Source organism: Dermacentor silvarum, chromosome 1 (assembly GCF_013339745.2).
Source record: "Dermacentor silvarum isolate Dsil-2018 chromosome 1, BIME_Dsil_1.4, whole genome shotgun sequence".
Lineage (NCBI taxonomy): Eukaryota > Metazoa > Arthropoda > Arachnida > Ixodida > Ixodidae > Dermacentor > Dermacentor silvarum.
The window spans coordinates 123,805,889-123,823,778 of record NC_051154.1 but is presented as its reverse complement, the minus strand read 5'-3'; the positions used below and the strand labels follow the sequence as shown (position 1 = coordinate 123,823,778).

The following is a 17,890-nucleotide window of genomic DNA, read 5'->3' as shown; positions in this document are numbered from 1 at the left end:
CAAAATGAACTGTGATTCTGTACATAATGTGAATCTACCTTTAGCTGTGTACAAAGGCTCTCTTGATACATTTATAGGTGAGAGCCACTGTTTCAGCATTCTTCATAAGTCCAGACTCTTGTATCTCTAGAGATAGAGCTACTGTGACCAACTGATCAATGGCAGTGAGAAAAAAAAAACATTTTTCTCTTTTGCAGTAGTGATAGTATCAAAGTATGACAGTCCCTGGGTATACAAAAAACAAGCACCACTCTTCAGCAGCCAACGATTATTCGTGTGAATGACATAAAACTAGGGAAAGACCATGAACTGGCATACAAGATTATATCCAAACTTTTGCATTTTCATGTCTAGAAATTATGCAAATATTTTGCATACCATTGTAGTCATACAGCCTAAATTTTTTTCAGAGAATTCGAGGCTCTTTATCGCTATTAACTACAATGCAAGAGAAAAAACAAAGGCCAAGAATAAAGTGAACATAATGAATCCACACAAACTCGCCTAGCTTTCAGCTCTTGATCAGTTTCATAGGGGAGAGGATAGCAAAACACGTCTGTACAGGCCAGAAACAGCAAGTCAGTGGTGCACAAAGATATGCACGAGCAACAATTCTTCATTATGTTTCCAAGCTTTCTTGTTCTGTGCAATTGCTACACCTTGACTGCATACTATTTCTTAATAAACATTAATTATTATGAATTGTTTGTCTCTTGCAAATGTCACCTCAGGCCAGGCACTAGCTACACTGTGCTATAGCCGTTCTATATTGAGAACCAAGATGCATTTTTCAATTGAAAGGTGAAAGCTTTACAAGCAGACTGCTCTCAATAAACATCATTACTACCAATAATTTGTGGGGTATCACATGTGCTCTTGGGACAAAGGAACGACAACACAGTAGTGCAAACAAACAAAAGGGCATTTATTGCACCTTTCATACACTAATACACACTAGCCGAATTACTATGCATAGAACAGTCGCATGGGTGCGCGACAAATCAAGGAAGTCTGACTCACCGCGACCGGATAGCGAGCGAATATGTTCGCCCCCTGCTATGACACAGTGGCGCGTTCGAACGACCCGTGTTTGTCCATACCGGTGTCCTGCCCTTAGCCTCGCGAGACCGTCCCGCGAAGCGGGCCGGCGCACACGCGAAGCGTTCGTGCGTGTTGGTCGCCGATCCCAAGCCAAAGAGAAAGCGCCTCCTTCCTTTTGCGCCCAAGTCACCCCGCCGTTCGGTGGCGTTAGCATCGCGACACTCGCGCCATCTCTCGCAATGCGCCGTAACCACATGACCACCGCAGGTGCTTAGCCACGCGGAGAAGCTGGATTACAGGAGACGCGAGCTATGCGGGGAAAACAACATCAGGGGACGCGCGAGAGTCGCGCATCCCCACAAACTTCAGCACCATCTTAACCTTTAGCATATCAAAATAGCATCCAAAGGTATTCCATATGGATGATCTGTTTAGAGGTAAGCATTACGCTAGATGGTTTAGAGCCACAAAAATTTTAATATCCACAGAGCTGTCCTACAACTCTTACTACCATGTGAGTAGAGGTAAAGAATGCAAGTGATGACTGGTAATGAGGGCTACGAAAGAATTTCCTCAATACTGCATTTTTTTTTCTAACTGAAGTTGCTGTGAGTATGCTTAAAAGGATGCTAAAGCAAAAAATTATTTCACCCGTATTTGTAAATTACCCTCTTACCATACCAAAATTACCACTCTTGCCACGAGAAGACACTTTGTAAGCCAGAAAACGCGCAATAACTAAAGACGGGTGGTGCCGCCGCCTTGGAGTTCCCGTACCAGCTCGCCGTGACTTCATGGATTTTGACGGCATCTGCTAGGTCCCAGTTAATTCTTTATGGGTAAAAATGGACTACATTGTGTTCTGAAGGAGCCAAGGACTGAACATGGCAAATTTCAGGAACTTTCACTGAGCCAACGTGGTCTAAATTAGAAAATTACTTTGAAATCCGTGATGTCACACTCACATACCTGCTTTGTGGTTTTGGAGCGAAATTCAAGGACTTAAATTTTGACCTTCATTTTCTTTTCTGATAATCAACCTATTATCACAAAATTAATGACATAAGAGTTCTCAAACAATACTTTATCAGTCTAAACTGATTTAGCATTTTGCTTTAGTGTTCCTTGAACACAAGCTACTGCAAAGTCATTTTTGCAGTGCGCTTTTGACAGTACTACCGTGTTTCACTTCAGAGAGCGACTTTCACTTTCTAAAATATGACAGGTAGTCCTATTCAGAAAACATCCAAAAGATGATGGTGTTAGCAGTTCCAAATGAATGTGACCGGTGCAGGCTGGTGTTGGGGAGCATATGTTAGCTGTAGCTCCCTAGCTTACTTGTATGTACTCTATGATTATATGTTGTTACAGTATAGCTCCAGGTAAATTAGTGGCATATATTACAGAGGAATGCAATCGAAATAAAACCAAGCACGTGAATAGGGCATGAAGGGAGGCTCGTTCCTGGATGTGCAGGAGCAGCATACAGCAGGAAACATTCATATCTTGTATCCGTAGGATGTTAAATTAAATTAAATTATGGGGTTTTACGTGCCAAAACCAGTTCTGATTATGAGGCACGCCGTAGTGGGGGACTCCGGAAATTTGGACCACCTGGGGTTCTTTAACGTGCACCTAAATCTAAGTACACGGGTGTTTTTGCATTTCGCCCCCATCGAAATGCGGCCGCCGTGGCCGGGATTCGATCCCGCGACCTCGTGCTCAGCAGCCCAACACCATAGCCACTGAGCAACCGCGGCGGGTATCCGTAGGATGTCATTATGCAATTGTAGTAATCCCCCCCTCCTCCTCCCCAGTTTAATCTTCAAGCATACTAACTATTTAGCATAACTGTCATCATGATACCATGAGCCAACAAATGCCCTCTTAACACAAACAACATTGAATGAGCCACATTCAATCTCAAGTATTGTGCTCCTATGATGTTAAGCATGCTTCAGTTGGAGACAATTAACTGAACAAAACTAAAAATTGCATCACAACGCAATTTTTCTCACCTTGATTTCTACATATTTTCCCTTGGCACTGCAGTTTATTTCAGTTGTTAAAAATTAATCTAAAATATTCTGATCATCTGCACTAAACCAAAATTTTTCTAAATCTAGCTTGGTCTTAATGAAGTAAGACACGTCAAGTTTGAGACAAATTTTATTTTTGGTTGCAAGTTCATTACAAGATTTGCAATAAGCATAATAGACATGACCACAATGACCACGCAATGTGCTCAAGTTAGCTATAAAACTACTCACAAGAGCTTCTGTAGCATGTGAGCCTAAAAAATTAAAAGTAATAAAAAATTTCGCAGTTTTGCCTGAAAGGCAAAGCATCGAGTACAATAGCAAATTAGTAGACAGCTGTATGAAGTAAGGATAGTAGTTTTAGCGGCCATGTAAACTTGTAAACATTCGCTTACTAACTAAATTAACAAGCATGGTGTCACGCGTGCACAAGCAAACATGAACACATCTCGCTCGATGACCACAAAAACTTGCTGTCAGAACGCTGGAGTGAGGAAGTGCGGCAGCAGTAGCAAGCGAATTGACCTTCGTGCTGCCTCTCGCTTCAAACTAAGCGGCGAAAACACAGCACACACGAAGCTATCAGCACTCGGCGCACTCTGTCTCCATTGCAGATAGCTTTCAAGATAGGGCCTGCGTGGTTGTGCCATACGCAGCAGCCACTGGAGTAAACTCCCCCTCCCCCCGGTGCCTTGAGCGCAACAAAGGATAGGGTGCTTCCTCCCCACTTTCCTCCCTTGCGTACATGACATTGAGCCACAATCGCACATACAGCATACGGTGCACGGCAATGATGTTATCACCCTTGAACTTTACACGGCAACGCCAGAAATGCGCCTGGAGTGTCCATATAACTGCTATCGCAATAATACAATGAACTTCTTGGTAACTTAAGGCAGGAATTTAGAGCACATATTGCATGTGTGTATATAAGCCAGGCACATTCAATGGCGAGCAGCATGTTTAGGCAGAAAAAAATTTGGTTCTTGCATGGATTGCATGTTCAGTAAACTTCCGTTTGGTTCTTTTTCGCATTAAATATAAATATTTCACAATTTGAAAAAAGATATATACATTTAAAATAATTTAAACCTTTTTGTAAGGGTGCTGTCCTATTCTCGTAATATTACTGTATGTGCCACTGTCTCCTGCAGGAATGGCACCTCTCCTCAGCCAAACTGCCCTCATCAAAGCATGGTGGCCAATACTAACGTCTACATGTCAACAGTTGCCAATACTGAAGCCTCCTTTATTTTGTACACATATACAGGTACCTTCCTTTTAGAGCGCAGCTCTTTGGCGCCCGTTCCTACGTCGAGCATCAGCGTTCCTGGTGTAACCGAGTGAACAAGCACAGCGCATGAAAGAGCAAAGGCGGAGCGCAGCGACAATCGCTACAAAATGGCACCAGAGTAGCGCGCCATTGTCTGTTCACCGATGACTTCTTTATCTTTCTTCGGTCACTGCTTTTCACTAGCTAAGCTTAACATGTTAAACGTTATCCCTCAACGCATGACGTGCCTGCATGTATCAGAAGTTTCTCAAATGTTATCGATAGTTCTATCCATTGGCTGTTGTCACCAAAACTTTCTATAATCTGATTGTAGGATGCGTGACGCGAATTGTATAGCACTTTCTGGAAGTCACGAGGGCACCAGCGATTACACTGGAACATCAGCAAATGTTTTGTATTTTAACAACTTTAAAAGAAGGTTCTGCGCATACCCATGCTTCGTGGTTGCTCAAATTTCACAGCAGAATGACATTTTTTTGGTCTGCATCGTTCAAAAAAACACTTGATGTCTTTGCCTACTTTGTCCAGAAAAAATAAAAAGGCACTGTCGTATGTGCACCTCACCATTGGAGAAGCAAGCCATTGTGAGACGTGGTCTAGTACTTTCATTGTTTGCCAACAGCTAAAGCCAAGACAAACCAACCGAACATTGATGCTGAGCGTTTTATTGATTAATGCACACCAATAAAGCAGCAGTAAGAGGTAGCTCTTCTATTAAATGCTTAGAATTAAATTAAAGGTCACTGTAGAATGCAACAATCTCCCATTTTCTCACAAAATGTGTGCATAACATCATCCCTATAAACCAGGGCTCTGCACTAGGCTATGTAAAGGAAGCTCATATGATCTTGAATATATAAACTTACCTTGAAATTGGCTACTGCTGTTAAAGGTAACCTCTGTGGTGTCAAGCTTAACATTTTTCACTTCCATGCCAGCTTGCTCTGCTTCTTTTCTAAACATCTCCACAGGTTCCTGCCAGTGGCTCTGAGGTGGTACCAGACGCATTGCATCCTAGCGAAATGAGGAGAAAAAGCTGATGGACTGTTGAACCTTTTTTTACCAACTTTGAAATCATATATGTATCCTACTGAGAAAACTTCTAGTGGCACAATAACCACCAAGTCAGACAATTCACAGTTTATTTACACTTTAAAGACAAACCACATTGTCATGAAATATAGACAAGAAAACATATTTGTTCTCAAAACATCTGTAATGCCCATCTGTAGCATAGTATATACTTGGCACAATAATGACCTAAAACACAGTGCTGTTTTACTTTAATTGCAAATGCAACGCTTAGTATATCGGAACAAATGCAACCAAAATTTCAAGCAATCAGAAGCATATGCAATATTCAAAAAAGCACGAAAATATCTGTCACACTGATTCACTTCCACCTTCTTCTCCTAAATACAGCTCATCATCTGTGTATTGACTGTTAACTGCTGAATACATGTTGTGGCAAAAATTCCCAACTCTCCCAAACTACCACTATTTTGAGTTTGAAGTATCAAGCATATTCAAGGAAATTAAATGCGATAAATCGAACCTCATTTTAGCAAAACCCAGTGGTGTAAAATTCTTGTATCAAATGAGTCAGCCTCTACTCCCATAAGGCCCAGCTTTGTAGTTAAGTACACTTGAATAACCACCCAGTCTAATATATTCAATAATCCTCTGCACTAAATATTAAAAACTGTGGTGCTTCTTAAAGCACTCTTGCCAGTCACTACGTGAGAATATAAATTGATGACTCTGCCTCACACCCACACATATTCAAGTTTGTCATTATTACAAAGCAGGACACTGTCCTCATGTTAGTGATTAACTGCTCAAAATTTTCATGATTTACAGGAAACAATTTTAAACAGGAGCTTTATCTTGGGACGAACTCAAATTTTTGCACACAAATGTTATGTGAGATATGCAAAAATGCTCGAATTAGGCACCCACCAATCCAGTTTGATTAAAATTTGTTGCATTTACAAGCAAATGTTGAAGTCTAGACTGCAGCCCTCAAATTTTATACTAATGTTGCTGACAATGAAGCAGAAAGAAACAGAAAACATTAAGCACCATGTTTACAATTCTGTAATTCTCCATAGATATTGCATTCCCATAAACTTTAGCTATAAGATCATCTGAAGTAGGCAAATATAAATGTATCAGTTAAAATTTCATGTGGAACCATTGATTTGTTAGAATTTTGCAAGAGTCTTACTCATGAATTTATTGGCATATTTCACAGCAATGTATATTAGACAAATTTTTTCCAGTTCAGATGCCCTGGAGAGGCAGTTTACAGAATGGTGATATCTGTTTTTTTAAGGCCTCATAGACGTGTAGACTTCATTCTTTATCTTATTTGGTTTATTTTTGGCAACCTCCACAAAAAAAAAAAGAGAAAAAAATTGAGAGCCAGAATAAGAAGTCTGCTTACAGAAGTCACTACAATGGGACATTTCCTTTTAAATTCAATAAATTTATTTTGAATCGATTAAACGGTTGCGACATGAGAGTATTTCTGTGTTTTACATGTGCATGACTATGAAGGACCCAGGTGAAATCTTTCTTTTAAATGTGTTTCTAGAGCAGACTTCACCTCATTACATTGCATGTGGAAGACAATCTGCACTTGACACTTGCTTGTGCTGGACCGGCAGCATTCCTGCATATACAGCGTCGTCCACTCTGAGGGAAAACACCTGAGTAGTATTCAAGCCGGCACAACTTCAACATATCTTTTACTTTAAAAGAAAGTAACCTGCAGGCCCCAATTTTAAATTTAAAGCTTCTCTGAGCACTCAATACTGGTGAAGTGTTCCCCTTCTGACTGGATGACCCTGTACACCCGTGCACAAAATAAAGGGAGAGTGCTTGAGAGCACTACTGCTATGACACGTAAGTGGGAGACTGTTTTTTTTCTGCCGAACTGCTTCAGAGCTGCCGTGCGCCGATATAAAGATATCCTGCATGTTCTAAAGGTCACAGCTCTTATCTGCAGGGTGTTAACAACCTTTAGTCACGATCATTTGCCGGCAGCCGCGCAGCGAGTCGAGTTTCAAGTGAAAAGACGCCCGAGAGTCGACCGTGGCATCCCGCTAGTCACTATCACAGCCACTGGGGGAAAAAACAAAAAGGTGCAGCCTGCCGCGTCAGGCAGCCCCTGCAATGGGAGTGAACGTCACAGCCGTAGTTGCAATGTCGACCACTTAGCTGGGCCGAATGGCGCTACCTGACAGGGATGCGACATGTTGGCTTCCACGGGCGACGTCCTTCCATGCGTGTTCCTGACGCATTATCTATGCCGATCCCAGACAGCAGTCCCCGACTGGTGGCGCCGCAGCGAATGACACCGCTTGCAATGCACACGGCAGGCTGCACCTTTTTTTTTTTTTAATCCAGTGGCCGTGTCACTATACTCCGTTTATTGTCACTATACTCCGAACAGGTGCAACACTGTTCTAGCCTCCTTAATGCTGTGGAAGCTACACAAGAAGTACGGCCATCAAAATTTACCACTCCGCATATTCTATCTATGCTTCGATGCGCGCCTGCGGCGTTTGCTCACGTGAGCATGCACGTGAGGCTGTTGTGACGGGCTGCAGATAAAAATTAAAAAGAAAAGCAAACTGATCTAAAACAATGTGTTAGCAGCCGTATAAGTACATGGTTTTTTTGTTTTTAAGGCTAAATTCTTTTTTTTTTTTCATTCAGAACTGAACTTATATAAAGTACATTTTCACAAAAATACGTCAAAAAACACTTAACTATTTCTAAGTCCACATGCAGCTACTACAAAATGTATCTCTAGCCTCCACAGCTTTGCACCTGATGCATGAATTGGAGTATTGTGTTAACGTCTTCTTATATATCGCAATAAATTTTTACATAGAAAGATGATATTTGCTGGAATACTGCACAGGTCATTTGCGTTGAATATGTATGCCCTTAATTTTTTTTTTATTTCTGTGTGGAGCAGCAATGACGTTTTTATATAACTTATATATTTTATTCAAAAGATATGTTTAGATATTTTTTTCCCATTTTTTTAAAGCATGTTGTATGGGAATAGTACTGTCGGAAAAAATTTATTCACCTTCGATTTTGTCTATACACTTTGGTATAAAGCATGCTCTGCGATATAAAAAAAAATTTTTTTACTAGACCACAAAAAAAAAAAACTGCTGCTTTTCCCGCGGGCAGGAAAGTGTTAAAGCAGAAAAAGAGATTTGCCAAATATAGCATGCCACAAAACTGAAACTGATGCTTTTCAATGTGCTCTAAAAATCTTGCATTGACATAATGGCTGCAACTTCAATCATTAAAAGATGAAATAATTATTCACAAAAATTTATTAGTTAAAGAGAACAAACGCACAAAAAAACAAAGAAACTGGAGTCTTCGTCAGGTAGCTCTTAACAATGTAGTGTTGCTTCTACCTGCATAAAAGCTTTGCTTTTTAAAGAAAACTTGGTGCTTGTTATCTGGGCCACTATATACACACACTATATAAAAGTGTGTAGATATGCAAACTATACATAAACCATACAAGTGCATCACCGCTAAAAGCAGCTTTCTGTTCAGGCCATGCCTAGAATTTAACAAGACAGTCCGGAGTTTCCTTGTACAAAATGTGCGCATGCAACTACTGTGTACATTTTATAAACAGTGTGTAGGTACAGAAAACTATACAAATAAAATGCAAATGCCCGAATCATGGTGCACCACATCCATGCATACAGACCAGTTTCACAGAAAAAAAGTTAAAACAGCTTTATAGGGGCGTGCGAATAGTGATTTTTGAGACCGAATTGAATACGAGTTGAACAGTGCCAGAAGCAAATTGAATCGAATTGAATATCGAACAGTTTTTGAATAACGAACAGCCGTTATCACAATTAGTATAAAATGATGTTCACATCCTAGAATTCGTAAAGTTAGCAAGTTTCTGTCATTACATAGTACATTATGAGGCATTGTTTATTAAAAGTGCATGTGTGGAGCAGTAGGAGAAAACAAGTAGTTTCTTCGCACGCACAGGACTCTTCAGAGAGTGCAAATGATCGCTGTATAACCTGTAAAGTATGGCTACCCAAGCAACGTAGCCTGTTCAACTACGCAAGTTCTCATATTTTATGTCTATGCTAGGCCCACGAGGGTGAAAATTTACCTTACTTTGGCTCCAATTTTACAGTTGACGTATTGAAATATTAGAAAAGTATTCGAAAAATGTTCACATTTACTAATAGTGACTATTCGATCCGAAGACCGAATCGAATAGGACACTATTCTACTCGTTATTATAAAGTTTCGAATATTCGCACACCCCTACAGCTTTCGCTGCATGCAGGCCATATCCGGAATCTGCCCAGGTGTCTCGAATTATTTGTTCAAAATAGGGACAGGAGTCCAGAGAAGACGCAGTTTTTTGGAGAGTGCTTTGCTCAGTTGCACACTCCGGGCACACACAGAGGTCACAGTGAAAAGTCTCAGGAGTAAAGCATATGCAACAATTCAGACTATCCTCATGTACAATTTTGTTTAGGTATTGCCATGTGGGTATTGGGAAATCAAGTCTCAGTCAACATAGCAGTGCTTTCTGGCTTTGTCAGATCCAAAGGGGAAGTTGGAACCTTAAACCTGCAATGAGTCTGTGCAGACGGTTTAGCCGAGGATTGGGATCAGCCCAATGTCCCTCCATGGCCGTTCTGACAAAATGTGAAAGAAGGACGGGTAACATCAACTCGTGAAAACGTGATTTCTATGGAGATGCCACAGATGTGTGCCAGTTTTTCTTGTGCATTGGCTTCACTGCCTGCTAGTCCTCAGTAATATGGAATCTGTAGCGTGATGATGTCTCCATTGACCTCTCTAGTGATGTCTGCACTTGCAGCTATGTGGACAGAACAGAGTCAATGCTGCTTGCTAAATTTCAATGCACCTATGAATGAAAACAATTGTGACTGGATGTGTCGAAAGTTGCGCATGTAAACACAGTTGTTTGCAATATGAGTGTTCATGCATTTGGACTGATGCTTTCTGAATTCTAGCCAGTGTCGCCACAGAAGTGAAATGAAGGAAACACAATGCTCGCATAATGCAATGCGTGAACGCATGCTTAAACAGACATACTCGCATGTAGGCCTTCCAGCGTGGACTGCTCGAAAGCTGCTCGAGCACGTCAAAGAGACAACAGCGCACGGGTAGGAGCAGAACACAGCAGCCTTGAATGTCCAGTAGTAATGATGCTTGGCGTAGTCCACTGACTTCACTGCATGGCAAAGCTCCACCATAGTGGAAGAGCTTGCTGAATGCCCCTTGCAGCTCTACTGGCACACTGGATATCAAGAGAAGGCATCCTAGGGCTGCAGCTAGCAACAAACCAGCGCAACTACAGTGAATAAATGAGGGAAGACTTTATGATCGCTATTTCGCTTTATATTCCATATCTTGCAGAGTATTACTTGCACATTTAGATAAACCACCACCAGTTATTACCAATTTCATACATGTCACACCTTTGTGTACGAAATATTCATTAAGTCTTACATAGACTGAATAATGAAAATCATTCATTGATCCCTATAACATTTACTGTCATTACAACATATCCTGTTTACCTACTTGACCACATCCTCAGTTATCATTCACCGAACTTTTTGTGGTCCTGAAAAATTTTGTAATGCACTCCTGCACAAAATTAACATTGAAAGCATTATTCATACATAAAACACATGTAAATATTATTTACACTCTATGCCACAAAAATTATCGTCATATATAAGAGATGGCAAAAACAGGAAACAGATGCCGACCAAGGTAAAATTTTTTAATCTTAACTGACGTTTCAGCCCTCACACAGGCGCCTTGTTTACAATGAAGAGCGAAGCAGGAATGGAACGAGGTTCTATGCAGTTGAGTACAATGGCGTAAGGTGCGGGCGTAGATTGGGTTAAGATTTCCGTCGTTATGATTCAAAGTGCGTGCTGTCGTCTGGATATGAGGTGACTCAAGATAAAGTCGTTGACTCAAATTTCTTTCACTTGTTAGGACGCAGGCCCTGTCCTAGCCTATCTGGTGACCTGTGGAGTCGGCATGTTCCGCAAAGGCACTAGAGGCCACATGGTGCTTGTTTAAGCCGTATCGATGCTCCTTGAGTTTTCTTTCAAGATTCCTGCTTTCACTGATATGTATTTGTAGTTGCACTGCGTGCAGGGGATAGCGTACACGACACCAGGGAAAGACGGTCCTTAATGTTCACGAGGGCATTGCTGAGCTTACGCGAGGGCACATGGGCCATCTGCACACCATATGGACGCATGACACGTGCAAGGCCTGTTCAAGGCAAATGTGAGCAGTTGGAGGACTCACTGAAACAAGTGGTCACAATATGTAACCCTTGAGAGCTGCATATTTATAGGTGCATCACCCAGATGCAAAAGAAAGGATAGAAGGGAACCAGCAAAAGTGTCAGTGTTGGGCTGCATAACCCAGGAACAAGAATTGAGTAGTTTCCAAGCACTGGTGATCTATGGTGAAAAGTAAACAGCTGTCATAAGCAGTGTTATCTGGTGACATTAAGGAAATAATAATAATATGGAATAAAATATAAACTTCCAATTAATGTTCATGTCATGCTACAAAATGTAATCGCTACAGTTTACACAATTGTTTGCACATTTCTAGCTGTCTCAAAGCAGTCACACAGGAATATAAAACACATGTGGCCATGGAGAGCTTCAGTGATCATGTTTCATTTTTGGCCAAACATATACTATTTTTCTAAAACCATAAAATGACATTCAGACAACATAACTTTTAAACTTTACAGCATTAATTTCTCAACTTGACCTCACACCAACCACAACAATGACATTATTTGTTATCAAGTAGACACAAGTTATGTGTACAACAATAATGTTTGAATGGAGGGCTACTGTACCCCACACTTCTAATGAAATTTTTCAGAAACTGTAGGGACACTTCAAATTATTTTACCTGGTGTGGAGATCAGGAACATGGCGGTATGTGATGTCCCTGTGGTGAGAATGCTGCTGAGCATACAGAACGGCCTCTGAAGCTCTGTCAACTGCAAGAAGGCGGGCAAAATGGGCCTCGCACAAGGGCTGTAGCACTTGTCGGCTTATCAGGCCAGGACCACAACCCAGTTCCAGAACTTGTTCCTGAAGGAAAAAGAGTTATCTTGGCCCTTTCAAATGCTGGTGACAAGGGCCAGAACAAGCTTAGCTTTGGATGCAATAGCAACCAATAATGTGGATGCCCACTCTTTCCTAGTGCCTAAAAGCAACATATTGAGGAAATGGTAGTATAACATTTCTTTTAACTTCAACCTTTCATGTTGATACTATGGGTTGGACATGAAGTACACATACAGAGCTAGACAACATGAGGCAGCATGTGTCGCGGAATCAACTGATAGTAAAGGCCAGCCGGTGCATGTTTGCAATATTTAGATTACACCCTGCTGTCATGATTTTAGTTCGACTGCTAGCTGGCACTTGTAAGTTTTGTATAAATAATATTCCTTCAATAAAAATACCAGATGAGAGTTTGCACTCTTGTCATCTAGTCCTTTCCTACATCCATGTATTTCTTGCACAATCCAAGTGTGAATATGAATAGGTACAAACTCGCCCAACTTTCAGTTTTTCTGTTTCACCCTTTTAGTATGATAAGTTGGTATTCAAGGTATTGCGGGGGAAAAAACCTCAGCAAGCCAAAACCATCACTGTGCACTGTGGCACCATTCTAGTGACAGTGATGTTGCAGACGTTACTGGCAGTGCTTTCGTGTGCACAAGTAGTGCTTACTAGTACATACTGTCTTTCATGTAATGTCTGACGTGGGTGAAAAGAGTGAAATCTTTTCAAAACTCTGAGTGTGAAAGCATTGATTCACTGAGCAGAAGTGAACAGACTTTTGTGATGTGGTAAGCACAAGCACATCATATAACTTTTAATTTTATTTAGTTTGATTTATTTTTATTTAATTTAGTTTTCAGAGAAACAAAATGCCACACACATGTGCAATTCAGCACACATAACGAAGACGCAGAGCTGATTTTTTTTTTTTTTTTTACATACATGGACCTAAATTCACCCAAGGAGTTCACCCTTTTAATCCTTCAACTTTCAAACCAGAGCTGTACTTTTTGTTCAATTGATGCGAATATCATGAAACACAAGCCCTTCTCATACAGGCCATATCTAGTTCATTTAGCACTGCTTGCCAGATATTATCCATGCTTGTAAACTCATTTTGGGTACTGTAGTTAAATTAGAGCACTCATGCATTTTATGTACATTCTTCATTATCATAAATTAAGGTAATTATAAAACTGACTTTCATAATTGTTGAGGGAAAACTACTTTTGCAGATGAGGTCTTCTCATTCAATCATTTGAGTGAAAATGTGCCTGACAATATAAAACACAAACCATACATTCATTATAACTTTCAAATCAGGATATCATGTCTGAAAATTGTGCAGAACAAGAATTGGAAGATTTCATTTATAAAGTCATTATAAAAAAGGTCATTGATAAATGTTACAGTAAAACACATTCATGTTTCAGGATGCAATCACTGCTGCCCCATCCTTGCTTATCAAATGGCCCGTGTTATGGGAATCTCTGTGAAGCAAAGCCTATCAGCAAGACTACAATTGTAATCTTTTATACAAAGTGCAGCAAGCATGATTAGGAGAAAGTTTTATCTTGTGGCCAACTCCAATTTCGCTATTAAAATACACATGAAGTGCAGAAATACTTTAATTACTCAAGCACTGAACCAATTCGGACAAAATTTGTTGCATTTAAGAAAGAAAGCTAAATTAGATTGACTCATAGAAGCAGAATTTTTATTTATAACCTCAAATACTTTACAAAAATTGTCTAAAATCAGCAAATTTCACTAAAGCAAAGCACAAAGTTAACTCCCCCCCATCTCCGCAACTACTTCGCACTAAAAACAAATGTCACACTTCCACAAACTGTATCTGTTAGACTGCTTAAGGCAGACAAATATGATGTATTAGCCTTTGTGAAATTATTACATTGCTTATGTGAGGTCTGCGTAAGTCCTACCAACAAATTAGAAGTATATTTCAGAGCAGTGTATAACGTATCAATTTTCTCTGCTTTAGATGTATAAACAGATGCAGTTTACATAATTGGGATATTGTTCTTCATTGCTTATTAAAGTTGTAAACTTGATGCTTCATTTTTTTTTCAATTTTTGGCAATAATTGTAAAACAATCAATGACCTAAATAAAAAGTCTGCTTCCTGCAAAAGACAGGTTTTAACTTTTTCTCTCAAGTGCAACAAACCTTGTCAAAGTTGGTTCTATGGATACCAAACAAGACAATTTGTTGATTCCCGTATATTTAGACAGGGACACACTAGTTCCTCCTAACTTCCTTCTAACAAATTGCAAGGGCAAGGAAACTTTACCTAGGTGCTTCTCATATCCAAATATGACTGCTCAAATATAAATAAGTGCATCCTACAACGATAAGTTCATATGAACAAGAGATCTGCAAGGACCCTGCAACATCACTGTTTGCTTTTGATGACATGTTCTATAATGATGCTTCAAACTGATCTGATGGCATCACATCAACCTCTCATTTAAACTGTGAGTTGAAGGATTAATGGACAATATTCAAGACTCCATAAGCAGGCTTTCCCACAAATACAACCTGGCCTAACTAAGATGGCCGCAATCCCGGTAGTAGCACCGTTAAAGCTCAGACACCACATTTTGAAAGCGTGTCACAACACGGAACTGAAGGTGGCCAGAATAATGTCACCAGCCCGCATGCCAACACCTAAAATATGATTATAGCACTATAATATGATTCTAGCCTGAGGACCGTTATCTTGCATGGTTCAGTCAAACGAGAACTGTAGAGAAGTGCACTCATAGGTTTTGCATATTGTCTACATGCTCTTAGATGTTTGTTGCAATTAACCAGACTTGCTTTAGACACTTCACTACACTGCAACTTGCGGGCAGGTTTGTTAAAACGTACTCATTACTAACCTGAGAAAGCCATGCCATCCAAGAGACGTAATTGCTGTACTCTTGTCGGATGTAGTTTAGAGGCAAAGGAAATGATGCTGCCTTATCCATTCTTGCACGCACTGCAGCTTTTGAAAGCAGTACATATTCTGTGTCAACAATTAGTGCAAGTTCCCATGGCCATAGTACAGTAGGTATTTTTGGGAAAAATAAGTACACATAATTTACTGCAACCCAGCAACTACACATTTATAAAGGCTAAGAGCAAAAACAAACACTACATGTAATAAACCAAAGCTACTCCTGGACTACAGTGCCTCCTTGGAGAAACACCACAGTGGAAGGCCTCACTTTAATATTGACCACATAGTGCTCTGAAAATCTCAGTATGTGTGCACTTTTACATTACCCCTGTATTGCCACCACTACTTTATTTTAAGGCATACGCAACATGACATACATCTATTTGGCCACAGAGAAAGGGCATGTGGTAATTGTGCAGCATTTTCCCATCTGTGTTGAAAAAGTTGTGCAAGTAGTTCATTACAAACTATATTCAAAATAAAATGGCTTGCACCTTTCATTATATCACTAAGAATTATTTATACATGCCACTCTCTATGTGTTCTTGACTTGGTTCGATTAACTCTGCTATGGCGCCACTATCAGTGGCACTATGACACTCATAATACTAAAAGGCATCTGTAAGCATTGTCAGGTAAATGCCAACAATGTCAGTTCACGGTAAAGCAAAAAGTAATTGTGTGCCATAAAATTGTTCTATCATCTTCAAGTAATACATGTTATAACAAGCTTATTATCATCTGCCTACACTGCTAAAGGCTTCAATCCTTTCCAAACCACATAACGAATGCGAGTAAGCTGCACTCAATTGTGGTAAACAATTTGATACATTTCTTTCAGAAAATGAAATCATTACTTAATGTGAATTTCACTGTAAATTGAATTAATTTATTAATAACTGTAACAATGTGACTTATATGCATAAATTCATAACCTTTCATGCAAATTTAACTTTTGCGAATTAGAAATGTTCTAAATACAAGATGTAGATAATTATCAATGTCAATATGGCAATCATAATGATGTAGATTATGCTATATAATACACATAAAGGTTTGAGGTAGGTTGATTACATTTATGAAGCCACCATCTGCAATTTCCATAATTCTTGATAATGGTAAAAGCACCCAGTGGTATTATTGCTGGAAACTATGAGATATGGAGCAAAAACATGCCCATGTTCACATGAACAATAAATGTCTGAGTTTTGGGCATGCAAGTCAAGACACTGAAATAGCTGATGGCCTTTATAAGTATTAACCAGCTGCCTTTCATGGAAAGAAGTGACTGTACATCAGAATAAGCAAACACTACTTCATATTGCAGTTGCAGATACTAGATCCTAACTTGACTTTGGTTTCACAACTCACAGTGGCACCTGGGCTTTAAGGGAAGGAAAGCTAAGAATTGACATTTATGGACTGTAACTCATCTTAGTTTTTATTACAGCATCACCAAAACCCAAGGCACAATCTGTACGAGTGTCATGGAGCCCTCACTTCACTTATCATGGATGACTCACACAGTGTACACCAGTGGCGCACCGACGGGGGGGGGATTCGGGGGTTGTAACCCCCCCCCCCCTGAGGCCGACTTAACCCCCCCTTTTGTATAACCCCTTTTCTTTCCTTACGCATTTGAGTGCTGCAACTAAGATGTAAGATGCGCAATCGTCTGCACACTCGCAAAAAGCGCATTTTTTACAATTTCCCGTGAAGAAGTCGAAATTAGTGCTGTTTAGATGGTATTGGCAAACTGTCAACCCCCCCCTGGCAGAGATCCTGGGTGCGCTACTGGTGTACACTATAAACCACACCAGCAATTTTTCTGCAGACCACTATGTACCAAGAGTTTAAGTGAATTTTGAATTACTAGTGATAGAAAATTTGACACAAGGGGATAATTTTCTTAGCCAAGAAATTTATAGCAGTGGTAGAGTTCAGAAATTGTCATAATTACTATCAAGCTATTTAACAAAATTTTACCAGTTAAATTTTAATAACGCTAGTGCACATGTTCCAATGTGTAACTGAAGCCTGTCAATGTTTAAGGTATGTCCACTTTCTAGGAATTCTGAAACAAGCAAAAGTTTCAAGATATCTGTCCTCAACCTTGCAGCAAAATGCACTGGTGTTCCATGTATTATTTTCCCACAAAGCCTTCCTTGAACACTGTGGGACAAAATTGTACAGTTTTGTAGCACAAGTAATGGGTCAAACCTTTTTATATATTCTGCATGCTTCACACCATCCTGGTTCCTATAATGTTACTGTTCCAAGTGGTTTATTGTTTTCAGGCACGAATTAATTTCTGTTGATATAAAACTTGATTTCACCACATTCCTTATATTTTCAGAATTATAAAAAGCATACAGCTGCA

General features: G+C 39.9%; 1 protein-coding gene across 4 annotated transcripts in view; it reads right to left on the bottom strand.

Moving 5' to 3' along the window:
* The window catches only part of LOC119435977 (uncharacterized), a 29,800-nt gene that overhangs the window by 6,147 nt on the left and 5,763 nt on the right, over positions 1 to 17,890 (bottom strand). Inside the window, exons 2-5 of one of the 4 annotated variants that reach the window (XM_037702697.2) lie at positions 15,449 to 15,555; positions 12,382 to 12,566; positions 10,516 to 10,720; positions 5,241 to 5,388 (exon numbers count right to left, since the gene is read on the bottom strand). In XM_037702697.2, the coding sequence (XP_037558625.1) occupies positions 5,241 to 5,388; positions 10,516 to 10,720; positions 12,382 to 12,566; positions 15,449 to 15,538 (628 nt within the window). In that variant the 5' untranslated portion in view covers positions 15,539 to 15,555. The other 3 variants (XM_037702698.2, XM_049673186.1, XM_049673192.1) reach the window with 3 other exon arrangements.